At 49.6% G+C, this 15,693-nt stretch overlaps 6 protein-coding genes across 6 annotated transcripts; 4 read left to right on the top strand and 2 right to left on the bottom strand.

Moving 5' to 3' along the window:
* Nucleotides 1–1,999: 1,999 nt before the first annotated feature.
* ALT_2644 (putative glucan 1,4-alpha-glucosidase) lies at nucleotides 2,000–3,973 on the top strand (the record flags this gene model as incomplete). The annotated part of the gene is made up of 3 exons (XM_033561800.2): nucleotides 2,000–2,234; nucleotides 2,292–3,126; nucleotides 3,181–3,973. 3 exons carry the CDS (start codon nucleotides 2,000–2,002, stop codon nucleotides 3,971–3,973), a joined length of 1,863 nt encoding a protein of 620 aa, XP_033417691.2.
* Nucleotides 3,974–4,513: 540 nt separating this feature from the next.
* ALT_2643 (putative zinc-containing alcohol dehydrogenase) lies at nucleotides 4,514–5,681 on the top strand (the record flags this gene model as incomplete). The annotated part of the gene is made up of 3 exons (XM_033561799.2): nucleotides 4,514–5,375; nucleotides 5,423–5,518; nucleotides 5,566–5,681. 3 exons carry the CDS (start codon nucleotides 4,514–4,516, stop codon nucleotides 5,679–5,681), a joined length of 1,074 nt encoding a protein of 357 aa, XP_033417690.2.
* Nucleotides 5,682–5,777: 96 nt separating this feature from the next.
* ALT_2642 (uncharacterized protein) lies at nucleotides 5,778–6,500 on the bottom strand (the record flags this gene model as incomplete). The annotated part of the gene is made up of 1 exon (XM_033561798.2): nucleotides 5,778–6,500. One exon carries the CDS (start codon nucleotides 6,498–6,500, stop codon nucleotides 5,778–5,780), a length of 723 nt encoding a protein of 240 aa, XP_033417689.2.
* Nucleotides 6,501–6,849: 349 nt separating this feature from the next.
* Nucleotides 6,850–8,113, bottom strand: ALT_2641 (T6SS phospholipase effector Tle1-like catalytic domain-containing protein; the record flags this gene model as incomplete). Its single annotated transcript, XM_089599388.1, has 2 exons — nucleotides 6,850–7,835; nucleotides 7,885–8,113. 2 exons carry the CDS (start codon nucleotides 8,111–8,113, stop codon nucleotides 6,850–6,852), a joined length of 1,215 nt encoding a protein of 404 aa, XP_089456534.1.
* A 2,167-nt stretch (nucleotides 8,114–10,280) lies between these two features.
* On the top strand, nucleotides 10,281–11,834 carry ALT_2640 (M28 family metallopeptidase; the record flags this gene model as incomplete). The annotated part of the gene is made up of 2 exons (XM_033561796.2): nucleotides 10,281–10,364; nucleotides 10,422–11,834. 2 exons carry the CDS (start codon nucleotides 10,281–10,283, stop codon nucleotides 11,832–11,834), a joined length of 1,497 nt encoding a protein of 498 aa, XP_033417687.1.
* A 1,349-nt stretch (nucleotides 11,835–13,183) lies between these two features.
* Nucleotides 13,184–14,909, top strand: ALT_2639 (F-box protein; the record flags this gene model as incomplete). The annotated part of the gene is made up of 2 exons (XM_033561795.2): nucleotides 13,184–13,611; nucleotides 13,724–14,909. The coding sequence occupies 2 exons, from the start codon at nucleotides 13,184–13,186 to the stop codon at nucleotides 14,907–14,909; spliced, it is 1,614 nt and encodes a 537-aa protein (XP_033417686.2).
* Nucleotides 14,910–15,693: the final 784 nt, after the last annotated feature.

Below are 15,693 nucleotides of genomic sequence, written 5' to 3'. Positions count from 1 at the left end.
CTATACTAGAGGCCTACCTTAGGAACTTCTATAACTATATATAGATTAATTAGAAGTTACTACTGCTAATAGCCTAACTAGTAATTAATAGCTAGGATATAGTTAGTATAGGGGTTAGTCTATTCTTCCTAGATCATAGGTATAATATTAAACTATTAGAGATTAAAGAGCTAGACCATGAGGTAGCTACTATCTATATAACTTATTTACTAAAGGCTAAGGCTAAAGTAATTATAATAAAGATAAGGGAAGCTACTAATATAGTATAGTTAGAACTAGCTATAGCCTAGCAGTACTAGGAGGAGTACTTAAACTACTCTTACTTAGCAGCCCTGTGATATACTATTAAATTAAAAGTATGGTTAGACTTATAGAATATTTAAATAGATTACCTAAGTAGGAAACTTAATATATAGTATATAAAGTTTATAATGCTTGAAGCTATTAGGTTATATACTTACTAATTAGATATACTACTAGATATATATAATATATTCTATATCAGCCTCTTATAACTAGCTGTGAATAATCTGTTCCTAAGCTAATTAAATAGTGATTACTAGCCACTAGTAATACTAGTTAATAGTAAAGTAGAATATACTATTAAGAAGATCTTATAGGAGTAAGAGAAATATATTAGGTAAGGCCATTAAATAGAGTACCTTGTTAAGTAGGTAGGCTATAGATAGCCTATATAGGAGCTAGTAGTTAACCTTACTAATATAGCAGTACTTGCTACATAGGAGGCACAACAGCCTTAATTTAAAGGGGGGGGTAGTGTAGCAGGCAGGGCCTACTAAGTACTTAAGCCTACTAGGCACTTATAATCTGCCTTAGGCACTAATAAACTCCTGTCTAGTAAGGATACTAGCAGTTATATAACCCTTATAGTAATTAATGTAGTAATCTATCTGGTTATATGATCTAGTCCACCACTCACACACTCCTTTTTATGTTCAGCCGCCACAGCCCTAGTTAGAACCCTTCAGCGATTTCTTACCGTCCAAATCTAGGTTATAGATTTATTAGGCTTCTAGCCCGTGACAAGTAGATATAGAACAACACCCTTAATAGGCACCCCCACGCTGTAGTAACTGTCATATTATAGGCCATAAGTAATTGCAATATCTGCAGCACAAGCATAACTAGATTTAGTAGTAAAATCAAGTTTTTAGGGTTTAAAATAGCTTTAAATTTGATTCCAGCCAATATTGCATGGTAGGGTGGCCGCTCAGTTATAATGGCCGCTCGCTTACTGATTACGTTATTTCCAGGAGATTACTAATGAGAAAATTAAAGGCTTATAACCTTTTACGCTTAGTCGCTTACTATAGAGCTAATTTGAAGGGATAATTATATTAGATAACTATCTATAAAGGAGAAAATAGAAGGAGTCCAGATATCTATATAGTGGGGTACATAAGCTGCCGCTGTATCTAAACAGGCAAGGAGCAGACGTCTGAAGAGTGGCCCACTAGGCTCTTGAGTCTTAACAAATCATAGACTTACAGTAGGTGATTTGCTTTCCAAGGCATTTGTATAATCAGCGATAAATCTCCGGCCCCTGTACTAGTAGCAAAACCTCAGCCAAATAGACAAATCAGCTATTAAGACAATAGGTTCCCCAGAAAATGTAGTTAAATAAACTTCGGCTTCTCCGCGTCTAGGCAGTGCACAGTATCAAGTCTCATTCTGTGTGGCTAGCATGCAGTTGACCCCCTGACCACTAAAATCTCTTCTAGCTCCCGTCATTGATATCTTGGAGTAAAATGAATCCTCTATCAGGTTAGAATCCCAGCCTTCTTTTAGCGTATATCCAAACAAGGCGATCATCCACTTTTATTGAATAATTCACTGAGATCAAGTTGATCATTTGCACCTAGTGATGGCGCTAGAATTTTAAACCACCCTAATAAAATAAAATAAAAGGGGATCTACCTGCACAGTCCTCTAACTCGCGAGAAATTTACTGTGCTACCCATCTCGCAGACCAAACACCATGCGTTTCTCTCGCATTGCTGTAGGCATAGCCAGTGTCCTTGGACACTTAGCTACTGCTTCGCCTGCCAATGAAATTGCAGAACGTTCCTCTGCATCTGCGAATTCCTACCTGGTCAAGGAGGGACTGTTGGCCTACGAGAGCATTCTGAAAGCTCTTGGAAACACTGGCAGTAACGCTCCTGGCACTGCGGCCGGATTGCTCATTGCAAGCCCTACTACAGAGAACCCTGATTGTAGGTAGAAAGCCCCGTTAGAAGGGCTTAGCTGACTCGACCTACTCCGTTCTCTAGATTTTTTCACTTGGACTCGTGACGCGGCATTGACCTTCAAAGGGCTGGTTGATATCTTCATCGAGGGCAACAAATTCCTCGGTGTCAATTTCGACACCCTTGAAAGCCACATTCATGACTATATCTCTTCTCAGGCTGTGTTGCAGAACGTATCCAATCCGTCTGGCAGACTTTCTGACGGGTCTGGACTCGGCGAACCCAAATTCGAGGTCAATTTCAACCCATACTCCGGCGGATGGGGCCGTCCCCAACGCGATGGTCCTGCTCTTCGTGCCATTGCCATGTTGACGTACATGCGCCATCTGATCCAGCAAGGAAAGCAATCTGTGGCTTCCAACCTGATCTGGCCCGTTGTCGCCAACGATCTCACCTATGTCGCTCAGTACTGGAACCACACCGGATTCGATCTCTGGGAAGAAGTCGACGGCTCTTCCTTCTTTACGACTGCCGTTCAGCACCGTGCAATGGTTGAAGGCAGTGCGGTAGCTCAGGCTCTTGGCAAGCCCCATGCTGCGTACGACGCGGTCGCTCCTGAGATCCTTTGCTTCCTGCAGACTTACTGGAACGGGAGCGCCATTGTCTCGAACATCAATGTCAATAATGGCCGCTCGGGCATCGATCTCAACTCAGTCCTGACCAGCATTCATACCTTTGACCCTGCGGCTGGTTGCGATGATTCGACCTTCCAACCCTGTTCGTCTAAAGCTTTGGCAAATCATAAGGTCTACGTCGATTCTTTCCGCTCTACCTACGGTATCAACGCTGGTCATGGCCCTGGAAAGGCTGCAAATGTAGGCCGCTACCCTGAGGATGTTTATCAGGGAGGAAACCCATGGTAGGCCAAACCAATCTTCTCAATTACTACGTGCATGCTCTCTGACAAATAAAGGTATCTTGCAACCCTTGCAGCAGCTGAGCAGTTGTACGATGCCCTCCACCAATGGAAAAAGCAGGGTTATCTGACGATCACGCAAACCTCACTCGCCTTCTTCCGTGACTTCTCATCCACCGTCGAGCCAGGAACTTACAAGTCCAATACCCCGACCTACAAATCCCTGACCGAGTACATCCGCGCCTACGCTGATAACTTTTCCTTCCTTGTCGAGCAATACACCCCAAGCAACGGCTCCTTAGCTGAGCAGTATGACCGCAACACCGGCGTCCCCCTGTCGGCCAACGATCTCACCTGGTCCTATGCAGCCTTCCTCTCTACCCTTCAGCGCCGCCTCAACATCATGCCTGGCTCCTGGGGCTCCTCGTCTGCGAATAATGTTCCCACCACCTGCAGCAAAACCACCATGACTGGCATATACAGCGCTGTGGCGCCTCCCTTTCCGACCTCCACTGCTCATTGCGTTGCCGCTGTGACCGTTCCTGTTACCTTTTGGTTGATCGAGAACACCTACTATGGCGAGAATGTCTACATGACGGGTAATGTCAGCGCTCTCGGCAACTGGAACGCGAGCGCGGGCTATAGTCTGAATGCCGGTCTCTACACCTCGAACGAGAATCTTTGGTTCGCAACTGTCAAGGGACTCCAGCCGGGTGTTACCATCGAGTACAAGTTCTATAAGATTGAGCCAGATAACTCTGTGACTTTTGAGGGGGGAAAGAACAGGGTGTATACGGTTCCCACGGGATGTCCTGTGGCGCCTCAGGTGCATGCTGTTTGGCAGTCTTAGCGTACTACCGAGCGTACTAGCATAGGTTTCAGAATCAGTATCAATATTCAATACACCGGGATATTTATGAATATTACGTTTATCGAACAACAGTTCCTCCAGCGATCCTGTGATTAAATGGCAACCTGAATGGCAATGTACAATCACCATTTTGACCACTCAATTTCCAATATGGCAAAATCTCGTAATGTTGTCCATAGATTCCGTCGGCTATCGCTGCCAATTCTGACCCGATAAGCGCTACATCTGCATGTCTGGGGTTTCATGCATAGTACTATATTCCCCCAATCAATATCCCTGCAACATTACATCCAACCCATATTTGTTTGCTCGTGGTTGCAACGCCAGCAGAAGCAATGGACTAGTATGCCCCTCTGCTCAGCTGCTGTATCCCGCGTGGCCTCCTTTGGCGAATTCACAGTACTTTGTTTTTCTGGTTGCGAATTGTCTATAAAAAGGGCGAATGAGGCGCCGGACCTCTATCCAGTACCTAATTCCTCAAAAGATTGCCTCGGTCAACCTGTGCTCAAAGCCGGCAAGATGAAAGCAGTTATTTACACTGGCGACAACAAGTTCGCAGTCGAAGATCGTCCGAAACCAACTATCCTGGAACCCACCGACGCGATCGTCAAGGTCCTCCACACCACTATATGCGGGACCGACCTGCACATCCTCCAGGGCCACGTCCCGACATGCACTCCAGGACGCATCCTCGGCCACGAAGGAGTAGGCGTAATTGAATCTCTCGGCGCTGCTATCACAAACTTCAAGGCTGGACAAACCGTGCTCATCTCCTGCATCACGTCCTGCGGGACCTGCCATTACTGCCGTCGGAAGATGCCATCTCAGTGTGAATCCGGTGGGTGGATTCTGGGGAATAAGATTGACGGCACGCAGGCTGAGTACGTGCGCATCCCTCATGCGTCGTTCTCGCTGCATGCGCTGCCCGAGAGTATCGACCCGAAGGTCGCGGTTACACTGTCAGACACCGTCCCGACTTCGTATGAATGTGGGATTCTGAACGGGGATATCCAGCCCGGGGCTACCGTCGCGATCATCGGAACTGGCCCGATCGGATTGATGATCCTGCAGATGGCGAAGAATCTGTTCGGTCCGGCCATGGCGGTCGTCGTGGGAAGGGGCCAGCCCCGGCTTGAGACGGCCAAGGCCATGGGTGCGGATCATACGCTGAGTGTTCTCGGCGGGCAGGAAGAGGTGATTTCTTCGGCTCTAGCGGTGACCAAGGAGCGAGGGTTCGACGTCGTGGTTGAAGCAGTGGGAACGGCTGAGTCGTTCGCGATTGCGCAGGCGCTGGTCGGCGCTGGAGGGACCATCGCCAGTTTGGGTGTCTTTGGGGAGTCGTGCGAGCTTCACTTGGAGAAGTTGTGGCATCGCAATATTTGTATGGGTATGCCTAGTCTATGATAACCAGCACTGACATTCTCCTAGGCTTGAGGACTCGGCTGGTTGATGCTGTCAGCACCCCTGATATTTTGAACATGGTGGAGACCGGCGGCATCGATCCTCATTTTCTGGTCTCGCACAGTGCGTCTGTCCTTTCCGTGACTGTGTTCACGCTAATCATTGCCCAGAGTTTACATTCGATGATATTCACGACGCCTACGAAGCGTTCGAGGCATCCTCCAAACATGGCGCCCTGAAGGTGGTAGTCACCATGCCTGCGCCTACTACGAATGGTTTTGCATAGTCTTATCTCTGTCTCGTTTCATTACAGCCAATAACCACATTTACTGTATACCCTGACTATCCCAAGCAATGATATTGCGCCAACTACTGTCTAAGATCAGTCATGATGATGCCCCCCAGCACCCGGCATCCCCCACGCCTTCTCCCCGTTATGGATCCGATACCACCCATTCTCCAAGTTGAGCACTCCCCTCCCACAAGCCGGGAACTTTGTCCAACCCGGCGTTCCCCAAGCCTTCAAGTCTGTCCCCCGATCAAGCAACATCTCCCCACAATGCCCTGTATGCCCCAGCCCCGCAATATACCCATCAAGGTGATCGAAACTGCCGTCCAAAATCGCCTGATGCGTCTTCTTCCACATAAACACGCAGTGCACGACGTGATACTCGTAGCTCGTGAAGAGGTACTCAAAGTCCCCCTGCTGGACATACTCCTTCGGGACGAGCTGGCGCCCCTCGATGTCGAGCGACCATTTCCAGTCTGTGTAGTTGAGGAAGTCGTTCGTCAGGTCCTCGTTGTAGCAGGCGGACGGCAGCCAGGAGAAGGACATTAGGTCGAAATGACAGCCTGCTGCTCTGGCTTCGGCAGCGGATGTGCCGCAGCGGAAGAGGGAGTCTGGTGATTGGGGTGTGGGATCGCGTGGGCCGTTTGTATACGCTATCAAGGTGAAGATACCGGTGATTACGGAGATAGTCAGCGCCAGGCTGGAGAGAAGGGTCGCGTTGGAGCGATAACGACTCGATTGTGGTGGTTGGGTTGGTGTTGTTTTGTCGTAGACGAACTCCTCATGTTCATCTCTCCTGAGGCGCGTGTAGTCCATGTTGTAGATAGAGATGTCTCTTGCTCGTTAATCGTGATAGAATGCGCTGGTCGCTCGGAGATGCAGGTTCCAGAGCGAGGGGGTCGCGTTTTGTTATCTTCTGTTCCGTGTCCTGGCAGAAACTGTATGCAAGGGATGAAGAGTCGGCTGCTCAGATTTGCACCATCAACGGAATGTGTATAACTGCTTCGGTGCATATTTCTGCAAGGGACAACTATAGTGGACATGTCATTACCGGCCATTTTAACATTATTGGCCCCTAGAGGCTGTATACCATTGTTCACAATATACGTATCCAACAAGCATCAAATAAACCGAAATATTCCAACGCCGGAAACCAAAGTTGTAATTAATCCTCCTCAGTGACATGCACCGTCCGAATGCGACCCTTCATATACTTTTCCATCTGCAACGCAGGAACCTCGGAGATCTGCTTGCCAGACGTCAGATTCCAGCTCTTCTCATCGTGGCGTCCCTTGAGCGCGGCACAAGGCCATTTGGCGAGATTGCGATCTCGCACGGATTCGTGAATGAATTCATTCGTGATATCAGACTCCTGACCCTCCGGGTTATACCCCATCGGTTTGCGAGTTGATCTTCCTCCCAGCTTACCCTGTAAGGTTCGTATTATACTGCTGTGATCGAGTTTCCCCTGGCTCGTCGCCCAAGGAGCCATCTCACTTTCCTCTGGTTGCGGGGGATCATCGAACAGATACTCTTCAATGTCAAAGCTCAGCTGCCTATGCTTCATGCACTGCGCAATCATCCAGGCCAGAGTGATGTTCGACAGCCGGGGATTCTCGTCTCCACCGCCGACATCTGTATGCACACCCGAAAACCACACCTGGAGCATCTCCTGCCCCTCGTTCTTGTGCGGGATATGCCACACTATTGGCTGAAACGCCGTGCGCTCCTCGTCCAGCGACAGCGCATGGTACGCACAGCGCACATTGTCCTGCAGTATAGTATTGCGCAGCTCCAGCTTCTCGCCCGAGTCCTCGCCCAGCCACGCCTTCTGGAACCCAACCGTATCCCACACTCCGATGATCTCTACCGTGAACCGCGGCAGGGGGTCGCGGAACCCCATCCGTTTGCGCTGCTCCGGATTGTATCCGTCGATTTTGTGGTTGTAGAAATCATCATACACAATCGCGAAGTTGTCCATGCCGCGCGGGGTCAGCAGACCCCATTTGCAGACGAGCCCGGCCACCGCGCGCGCCGTGTACGCGCCGCGCGAAAAGCCAAAGAAGTAGATCTTGTCGCCGTCGGTGTAGTTGTCGGCCAGGAAGCCGTAGGCAGCTCGTACGTTGGCGCTGACGCCAAGTCCGGCCACGCCTGGTCAAGTCAGTAGTAATTCACTTGTAGGGGTGGGGGGACTGCAGACCGCCCCAGTATTTGTCTCCAAAACTGGTTCCCACGCCTTTCTGGTAGTAGACGATCTGAGGGATCTCGTGTTGTTGGCCGTCCTCGCCGTCGACAATAGCGAGGCGGCTCAGTGCTCTGCTAAAGCGAGTGAGGTTTGACGGCGGCTGAGCCTTGTCGGCTAGCGAATCCTGCCATGTGCCTGGTCGGTTAGCATGCGCTTTAAGAGGAGATTTGAAGATGTCTACCATCACAGCACACAATGAGTCGCTTTGGAGGGTAGCACTTGGCACCAGACTGTCCAGACATGGTAGCGGTGTATTACAATAAATGGCTAAAGAGGCCAGACCGAAATATATCAGCGATCAATGTTTCATCTCGAGACTGCAGCAGGGCTTATATCATAATAACATCCAACCCGCGGACGGAGCGCATTGCCATCTTTGTCTGAGTCTGGTGAGCCATCAGCTGAAGACGTCATCCAATCGCAATGACGAAAGGAGGTCGTTTGCGGCATTGACTGTGTGATTCCGCCAATTTGACTCCAGCTACCATCACCTCAGACTGGCTGCCCAGAGGCCAGTGCTGGGGCTGATGAGGATAATTTGATACAATCATTGGGTGTGGTTTTGCTTTTTCCTTGGGGGATGCGCTATTGAGACTGGCTTGGTGAATGATTGGAGGAAGCAGCAGACACAGTGAATTAGTCTGGATGATTGCAGCGTTCGCAATGGGCCCAGCGCAGTTCATCTGGCCAGTTCAATCAGCCTCGTCATGTTCGTCTCATCTCAGCTGTAAACATAAACAGTTCCACTGAAGATGCAGTCAGCATTTAGCGATTATTCCAGTCGTTTACCCACTTTGTCAAACGCCGCCCACCACAGCAAAATATTTTCTTTCTCTTCAACCGCGACTCATCTGATCTTCAACCTAAGTATATCCAAAATGATTGGTAAGTATTAGATTATATGGCCTGATCAATAGATAATGTCACAAGGATGAAATTCGGAGGGATTCAACCAAAAGTCTGCGAGAAACCTACCTACACGCGGCGCGCGCATCCGAAATCAGAGGGAAAAACATAATACTACTCTGCCTCCAGCCATGACTTACACGCATGCACCTGCCATACTAGATGCAGAGAAGGTAGTAAAGGTATAGGCCATCTAGGCGAATGCTCCCTAGGCGCAGGCTTCTCTATTTTCAGCTGGAGAAGCCGATCAATAATAATATCTTCAGCTTCCGCCACATCAGCCTCGGCTATTCTTACTTCGTCCACAGCCTCACTGGGATCTCGTCAGATTTGCTATTTCGAAGTAATGCGCGCAGGATCAAACGTTTTAGTCAAATGAATCATAGTAGATTTTCATCACTTGTCGGAGTCTCTTATGTAATTATGTAACCTTGTGGATTAATAGTGGAGGTATCTTCAGACATATGCATAAGTTATATATAATAGCTATGAACACATTGTAGATAGCCCCGTAACGATAAACCAAAGGATTCTCACCGTTATGTACTGATGTAGTAGAATATATAGACTTAAATCAAGTTGCGTTATAATTGTTTAGTTTTGACATCATCTATGGCTACTGAGACTGCCAAATGTTGATCGCAGACTGTCAACGCGATGATGGAGCAAGGAGGAATACACATATTCCGGGCTCCTTCAGACTCTTCAGTAGATTGTAGACAATGCCAAGCTTCTATGTCTTGGGAACCGGAATTCCAACGGAGAGCGCCGGGTGGCGGGGGTGGCGGACTCTGCAGATGAGGCATGGCGTGGACAAGTACGGAATAGAATGGTCATAAGATAAGCATCTAAGCAGATTCCGGAATAGTGCTGGTTAGGTATACAGGCCTAAAGTACTGTTGGGCTCTAGAATGTAGTCTATGCAGGTAATATGGCACATGGCCGCGATTGATTAACACGAGGGAATGCAATATATGGCCTCATCTTTATCTTGGCAATTGCAGCCACTGACAGATACAAGCCTGGATAATGCCGTTTATCATCGGACTGAAGCTGCAGTTGCCAAAGAGCACTATTCTTCCGTACTATTCTTCCGTACTATTACCCCGACCCTTATCTCTGCCAAGTCATACTATCTTCTTGGCCCTCGACTCAGTCCTTCTGCCAAGACGTCTTTTCCTGCTTGGATGCAACTCCAGGCGGGATGAGGTGCCATTCCGTGAATAGTTGCTGCGATGGCGACGCGGGGAATCGTTGACAGTGGCGGGATTACAGCCGCGATTGGCAGTAGCGAGGGCAGTAGCGATGGCATGCTGGGGATGTATAAAAGGCAGGCGACGATCGGAATGTTGATCACTATTCACTCTTCTCTCCAGCTGTAGCATTCTAATCTCTTACAGCCCCGAGCTGTGAGATAGTCGGCAATTTATTCTTAGAGCCACACCATGAAGCTGCTCTACCTCACGTCGTTTGCCTCTCTGGCCGTGGCCAATGGCCAGGGATGGGACTGGAAGCCCCCAGTCCATCCGGTTAGTGTTCCTCTCGCTTGTCTTGTTGCTGAATGCTGAAACATCCTGTCATTATAGAAAGTCCTGCCTCATATGATCAATTTGTGGGATCTTATGCATGGCGCTCAAAAGCTGGAAGACTTCGCTTATGCCTACCCAGAGCGCAACCGTGTCTTTGGCGGACGGGCCCATGACGACACCGTCAACTACCTCTACCGCGAGTTGAAGAAAACTGGCTACTACGACGTCTACAAGCAGCCTCAGGTTCACCAATGGACCAGAGCCGACCAGTCTCTCACCGTTGATGGCAAGTCCTATGTCGCCACGACCATGACTTACAGCCCCAGCGTGAACGCCACTGCTCCGCTGGCGGTGGTGAACAACCTGGGCTGCGTTGAGTCTGACTATCCCACCGATCTGAAGGGCAAGATTGCTCTGGTCAAGCGGGGCGAGTGCCCCTTTGCGACCAAGTCCGTATTGAGCGCCAAGGCCGGTGCGGCGGCTGCGCTCGTGTACAACAATATCGAGGGTTCTATGGCGGGGACTCTGGGCGGCCCGACCAACGAGATGGGTCCCTACGCTCCCATCGCCGGCATCAGCCTCGCTGATGGACAGGCGCTAATCCAGCTGACCCAGGCGGGTCCCGTCACAGCCAACCTGTGGATCAACAGCCAGGTCGAGAACCGGACCACCTACAACGTGATCGCGCAGACCAAGGGCGGCGATCCCAACAACGTCGTCGCGCTCGGCGGCCACACGGACTCGGTCGAGGCCGGTCCCGGTATCAACGACGACGGCTCCGGCATCATCAGCAACCTCGTTGTCGCCAAGGCGCTGACCCGCTTCTCCGTCAAGAACGCGGTGCGCTTCTGCTTCTGGACGGCGGAGGAGTTCGGCCTGCTGGGCAGCAACTACTACGTCAACAGCCTCAATGCTACCGAGAAGGCCAAGATCCGTCTCTACCTCAACTTCGACATGATCGCTTCCCCCAACTACGCCCTGATGATCTACGACGGCGACGGATCCGCCTTCAACCTGACCGGGCCCGCGGGCTCGGCGCAGATCGAGCGTCTCTTCGAGGACTACTACAAGTCGATCCGCAAGCCGTTCGTGCCCACCGAGTTCAACGGCCGCTCCGACTACGAGGCCTTTATTCTCAACGGCATCCCCGCGGGAGGCATCTTCACCGGCGCGGAGGCGATCAAGACCGAGGAACAGGCCAAGCTGTTTGGCGGCCAGGCCGGCGTAGCTCTGGACGCCAACTACCATGCCAAGGGCGACAACATGACCAACCTCAACCGCGAGGCCTTCCTGATCAACTCCAAGGCGACGGCCTTTGCGGTGGCCACATATGCCAACAGCCTCGAGTCGATCCCGCCGCGCAATATGAGCACCGTGGTCAAGCGGTCGCAGCTGCAGGCAGCCAAGAAGAGGGCTCCTCACACGCACACCGGTGGAACGGGATGCTACAAGGACCGGGTTGAGCAGTAGTTCTTTTGAAGCGAACCTAAAAAGGAAACGGCACATGTTCTATGATGTAGATAAACAAAACATCCATATAACAATCACATTCTTCATAACCCCTTAGTCTTTTTCCTACTGTACCACGCACTTTGCACCGGCTAGTCAGGCAGGACCGGCACCCTTGGGAGGGTACTCCTTGCCATCGGCGTTGACCTTGGGAGTGCAGGTGCAGCGATCGGATTCGGGCACCTGGTCCATGACGGAGGGGATATGACTTCCGCAACCCCACCAGGTTTTTTTCTCTATTTGTTATTAGTAAGTCTCTGCGACAGATGGAATGTAGACGTACGGCAGTTGTTGCACTTGGATGGCATGCACATTTTGTAGAGGAGGTAGAAGGACGTGGCTTGTATGTTTAGGATTGAGGCTGGTTGATGTCAACGTGTAGGGGTAGAATTACAGTAATAAATAAATAAATACCTTACTCTCCACTCGGCATAAAGTGTGTGACATTAGTCATAATCAAATCATTTTAGAGAAACAGAAGGAGCCAGAAGAGATCAGAGCGAGTTCGCCGATTGATGGTTCCCGAGACCCCGATACCGCATTCTCTGCATTTCTGTAACGACGAGAGGTAAAATCATTTCTATAGATTGATTCGGATGAATATGATAGAGAAGACGTTAGAATAAAGTAATGCTTGCATGCTGATCTGAGGACCTTGAGGATTAAACTGGGGTAATATTAACATCACTCTATCCAGTAAAATAAGCAATGAGCCAAGCGAATAATAAGCAGCCATTCCGACTCTATTCTACTATATGCATACGGAGTAAGTCTGGGTGACGACGGAAAGCACACGATTGTGCGTGGCTTTTGCGCCAGAAACTGTGGCCTTTCCACGCTGTGAATCGCCGCTTTATGAGACCTGGTCGACCATTCCTTATTTTGTCCTAGCGCAGTTCACATATATTCCTTGTGAGATGAGCCTGGCGCATACACCATGATTTCAACAAGCAGAAGCAGACCATTAAGGACAAGGGGGAAAAAAAAATATAAGAGGCTTTTCTCTTCATTCCTGAGATGTCGTTCCTCAATATGCTCGGAGACTCCAATTTCTTCTTGCTCAATCTTGATCAGACTGCCCGCAGTCTTATCCCCTATTGTGGCAGCGGTTAGGGGCCCACATATATATACACTTAGGTCACGTGCTTAGCTAAGGCCAAAAAAGCCAAGGCCAGAGAGCCTCTGCGTCACTGTGGTACCTGTATCCTGAGGTTTGCGGCGACCCAGGCAGGGCCCGGGGCGTGCCCTAAGACTGACCTGTGTGCCTGCGGCCAAGCAAGCAAGACAGTGGAACACTTTTTCCTATCAGAATGTCTGTCCACTGCCTCCCAGACGAGGTTCTCCTGCACATCCTTTCTTACCTTCCATCACATGCAGATGCAGCGGCGCTCTCTCTACAATGCCACCGTTGGCATCGTCTTTGTGACATGACCACTCGGCGCAAATACCGCCGAGTAAAGCTTCGAGAGACCTTAGATTTGGCTGTGGCCTTCAAAATCCTCCGGTCGATTCTAAAAACCCCTCAATATGGGCGATACGTTCGCCATATAGAGCTGAACCGATCCCCATCAGTAGGTTATGGAATCGTGCAGTTATACACAGTGAAGCCCCCTCAGCGGTCCCTCCGGCCAAAAGACCAGGAGCGCTTGACTGCGGCTATTCGGCGGGCCGGTTTTGAGTCTCCACAAGAAAAGGAAAAGATGCTTAACATCCTACTCCAAAATCCGGCCAGCATGGAGTATGACTCCCCCCTTCCTGCACCCTTATTTATCCTTCTACTGTCTCATGATGCGGCTTTTATGTCCTCAGAGCAGGTGACTTCTAGAACGCCTGAGCCTGACTTTGACTAGCCATCATGACCCGCGAACCCCGTTTCTCGCCCAGGCGTTGGCAGCGTTGTTGGTCAGCGTCTCGCCACTGTTGGAGTCACTGAATTTCTGCCCTGTCGGCAAAGAACCTTCGAGGCTGTCGAAACTGACTGCTCAAGCCAATGGTACTCCACTCCAAGAGACGGATTATTTCTTTAAGCATTTCCTAGACCGTGCGAATAGTTGCCCGCAGGAGACTATGCCATTTCTACAATCTCTTCGCAAGGTTCGGTTCCTTGTCGATGCTGATACAAGTATCTATCGCTGGTTCTATTACCAGCCCTATGACTTATACGGTAGCCTGAACTTGGTGCGCCGGCTGCCCGGAGTGGAATCCATCCGGGTCGACGCCATTATGGGCACGGAGAGTGCTAGTGTGGAGCCCCCACCCCAGTCAGCGAATTATACCAAAATTACCATTCGAAACTCCAGTTTGGATTACCATCATCTGGTGCAGGTCATCGAGTCAGCTAAACGGCTGGAAGAGTTTACCTATGCGGTCGGTGGCCGAGGCTCAAGCGATGGCTCATTGAGTATATTCAGCCCAGATCATGTCCTTCGGGCCCTCCTCCTGCACGGTCATTCGTTGCTGCATCTGGATTTGGATGTGGAGGCAGAAACACCATTGGCTGAGACCTTCGACCCCAGCCTAGGACAAGTTTTCTTTGCCAGTGACGGCCCATCTTCCAGATCTCACCCCGTTTATCAACAGGAGTGGGCAGAAGAACTCCAGGAGCTCAAAGCAAAGGATGACCCAGTCAGTTGTCGATTATCACCGTGCTCTCTTCGTGGGTTTACTGAACTGAAGAATCTAAGCCTCGGCATCCACCTCCTCTACTACTTGGCTCGAGGAATTGGCTCCGACCAAGTGGAGGATGCATTATTTTCAATCGTGGATCATCTCCCACCAAGTCTTGAATCACTCTGTATTTATGGGTACGAGAAGGGTATGAAACCGCAGGTTAAGGGCCTTCCGGACGATGTATTTGATAGGCAGCTGGAGAATCTGCTTGCCGAGAAGGACAAGCAATTGCCACGATTGATATACATTGAGGGGATTGATGAGTTGATCGAAAACGCAACCACGGTGAAGCAGCCGCAGAACAACGAGGATGATCTTTGGGAGAGGGACACGGATGACGAATGGACCGATCATGAGTATGATTAGGTATGGGTTGGACTTTGCTTTTGTCCATGTACTAGCGTAAAGTATTCTGAATAGCTTTGACACCTGGCACACTCCAGAGCGGAGCGAAATATCATTGGACGGTCTGATATTCGCGGAAGGTTAGACGCTGAAATTTCAGCACCTTGTAATACCATTAGGAATCGCTTTGTATTGCGCAAGAATGTACAAGTATCCAGAGACACGAAGAGAATAGTCATCACAGCTTCAGCAATATGGAAGTTGAAGTTGTATTAGGTCTGGAAATCACACGAATACTATAAAGTTCATAGATGCATCATGCATTGGAATTGAATTTAAGTTTTAATTAGTAGGCGGCGTGCTTTTCGATTGCCTCCATTTCTGCAACCTCGCGTGAGAAAGATGTTTTCGAATCCTCCTCCCAAGGCTTGTAGCTCCATGGCCGAATGGCAAGTCTGAAAGGGTTCATATAACCTCTGACTGCGTTGATAATTGTGGCTTGAGAACCGTGGAGTGGATGAGAAGCCCTGTTTCCACACCCTGTATGTGCTTAAAGCAGGTGACAAATCGTATATGTATGCATCCGAGCAGTATTGAGAACTATTTCAGCTCACAGGATTCTCTAACGGGATATTAGGTACTTCATTCACTGATATGTCAAAGTATATCTGAAGGAATTGCATATATTGACATCCCTGGCCGGGCATTGCTCCTACTTTGGAGAGCCTAGTCTATCATAGGCAGGAGCCAAGGGTAAGAGGCATTGGCCATGACACCTAGCTAGGAGCTCGAGAGCAATAGATCA

This window comes from Aspergillus lentulus (assembly GCF_001445615.1).
Source record: "Aspergillus lentulus DNA, contig: Alt04, strain: IFM 54703, whole genome shotgun sequence".
Lineage (NCBI taxonomy): Eukaryota > Fungi > Ascomycota > Eurotiomycetes > Eurotiales > Aspergillaceae > Aspergillus > Aspergillus lentulus.
The sequence above is the reverse complement of the archived record's forward strand: the minus strand, read 5'-3'. Positions and strand labels throughout refer to the sequence as shown.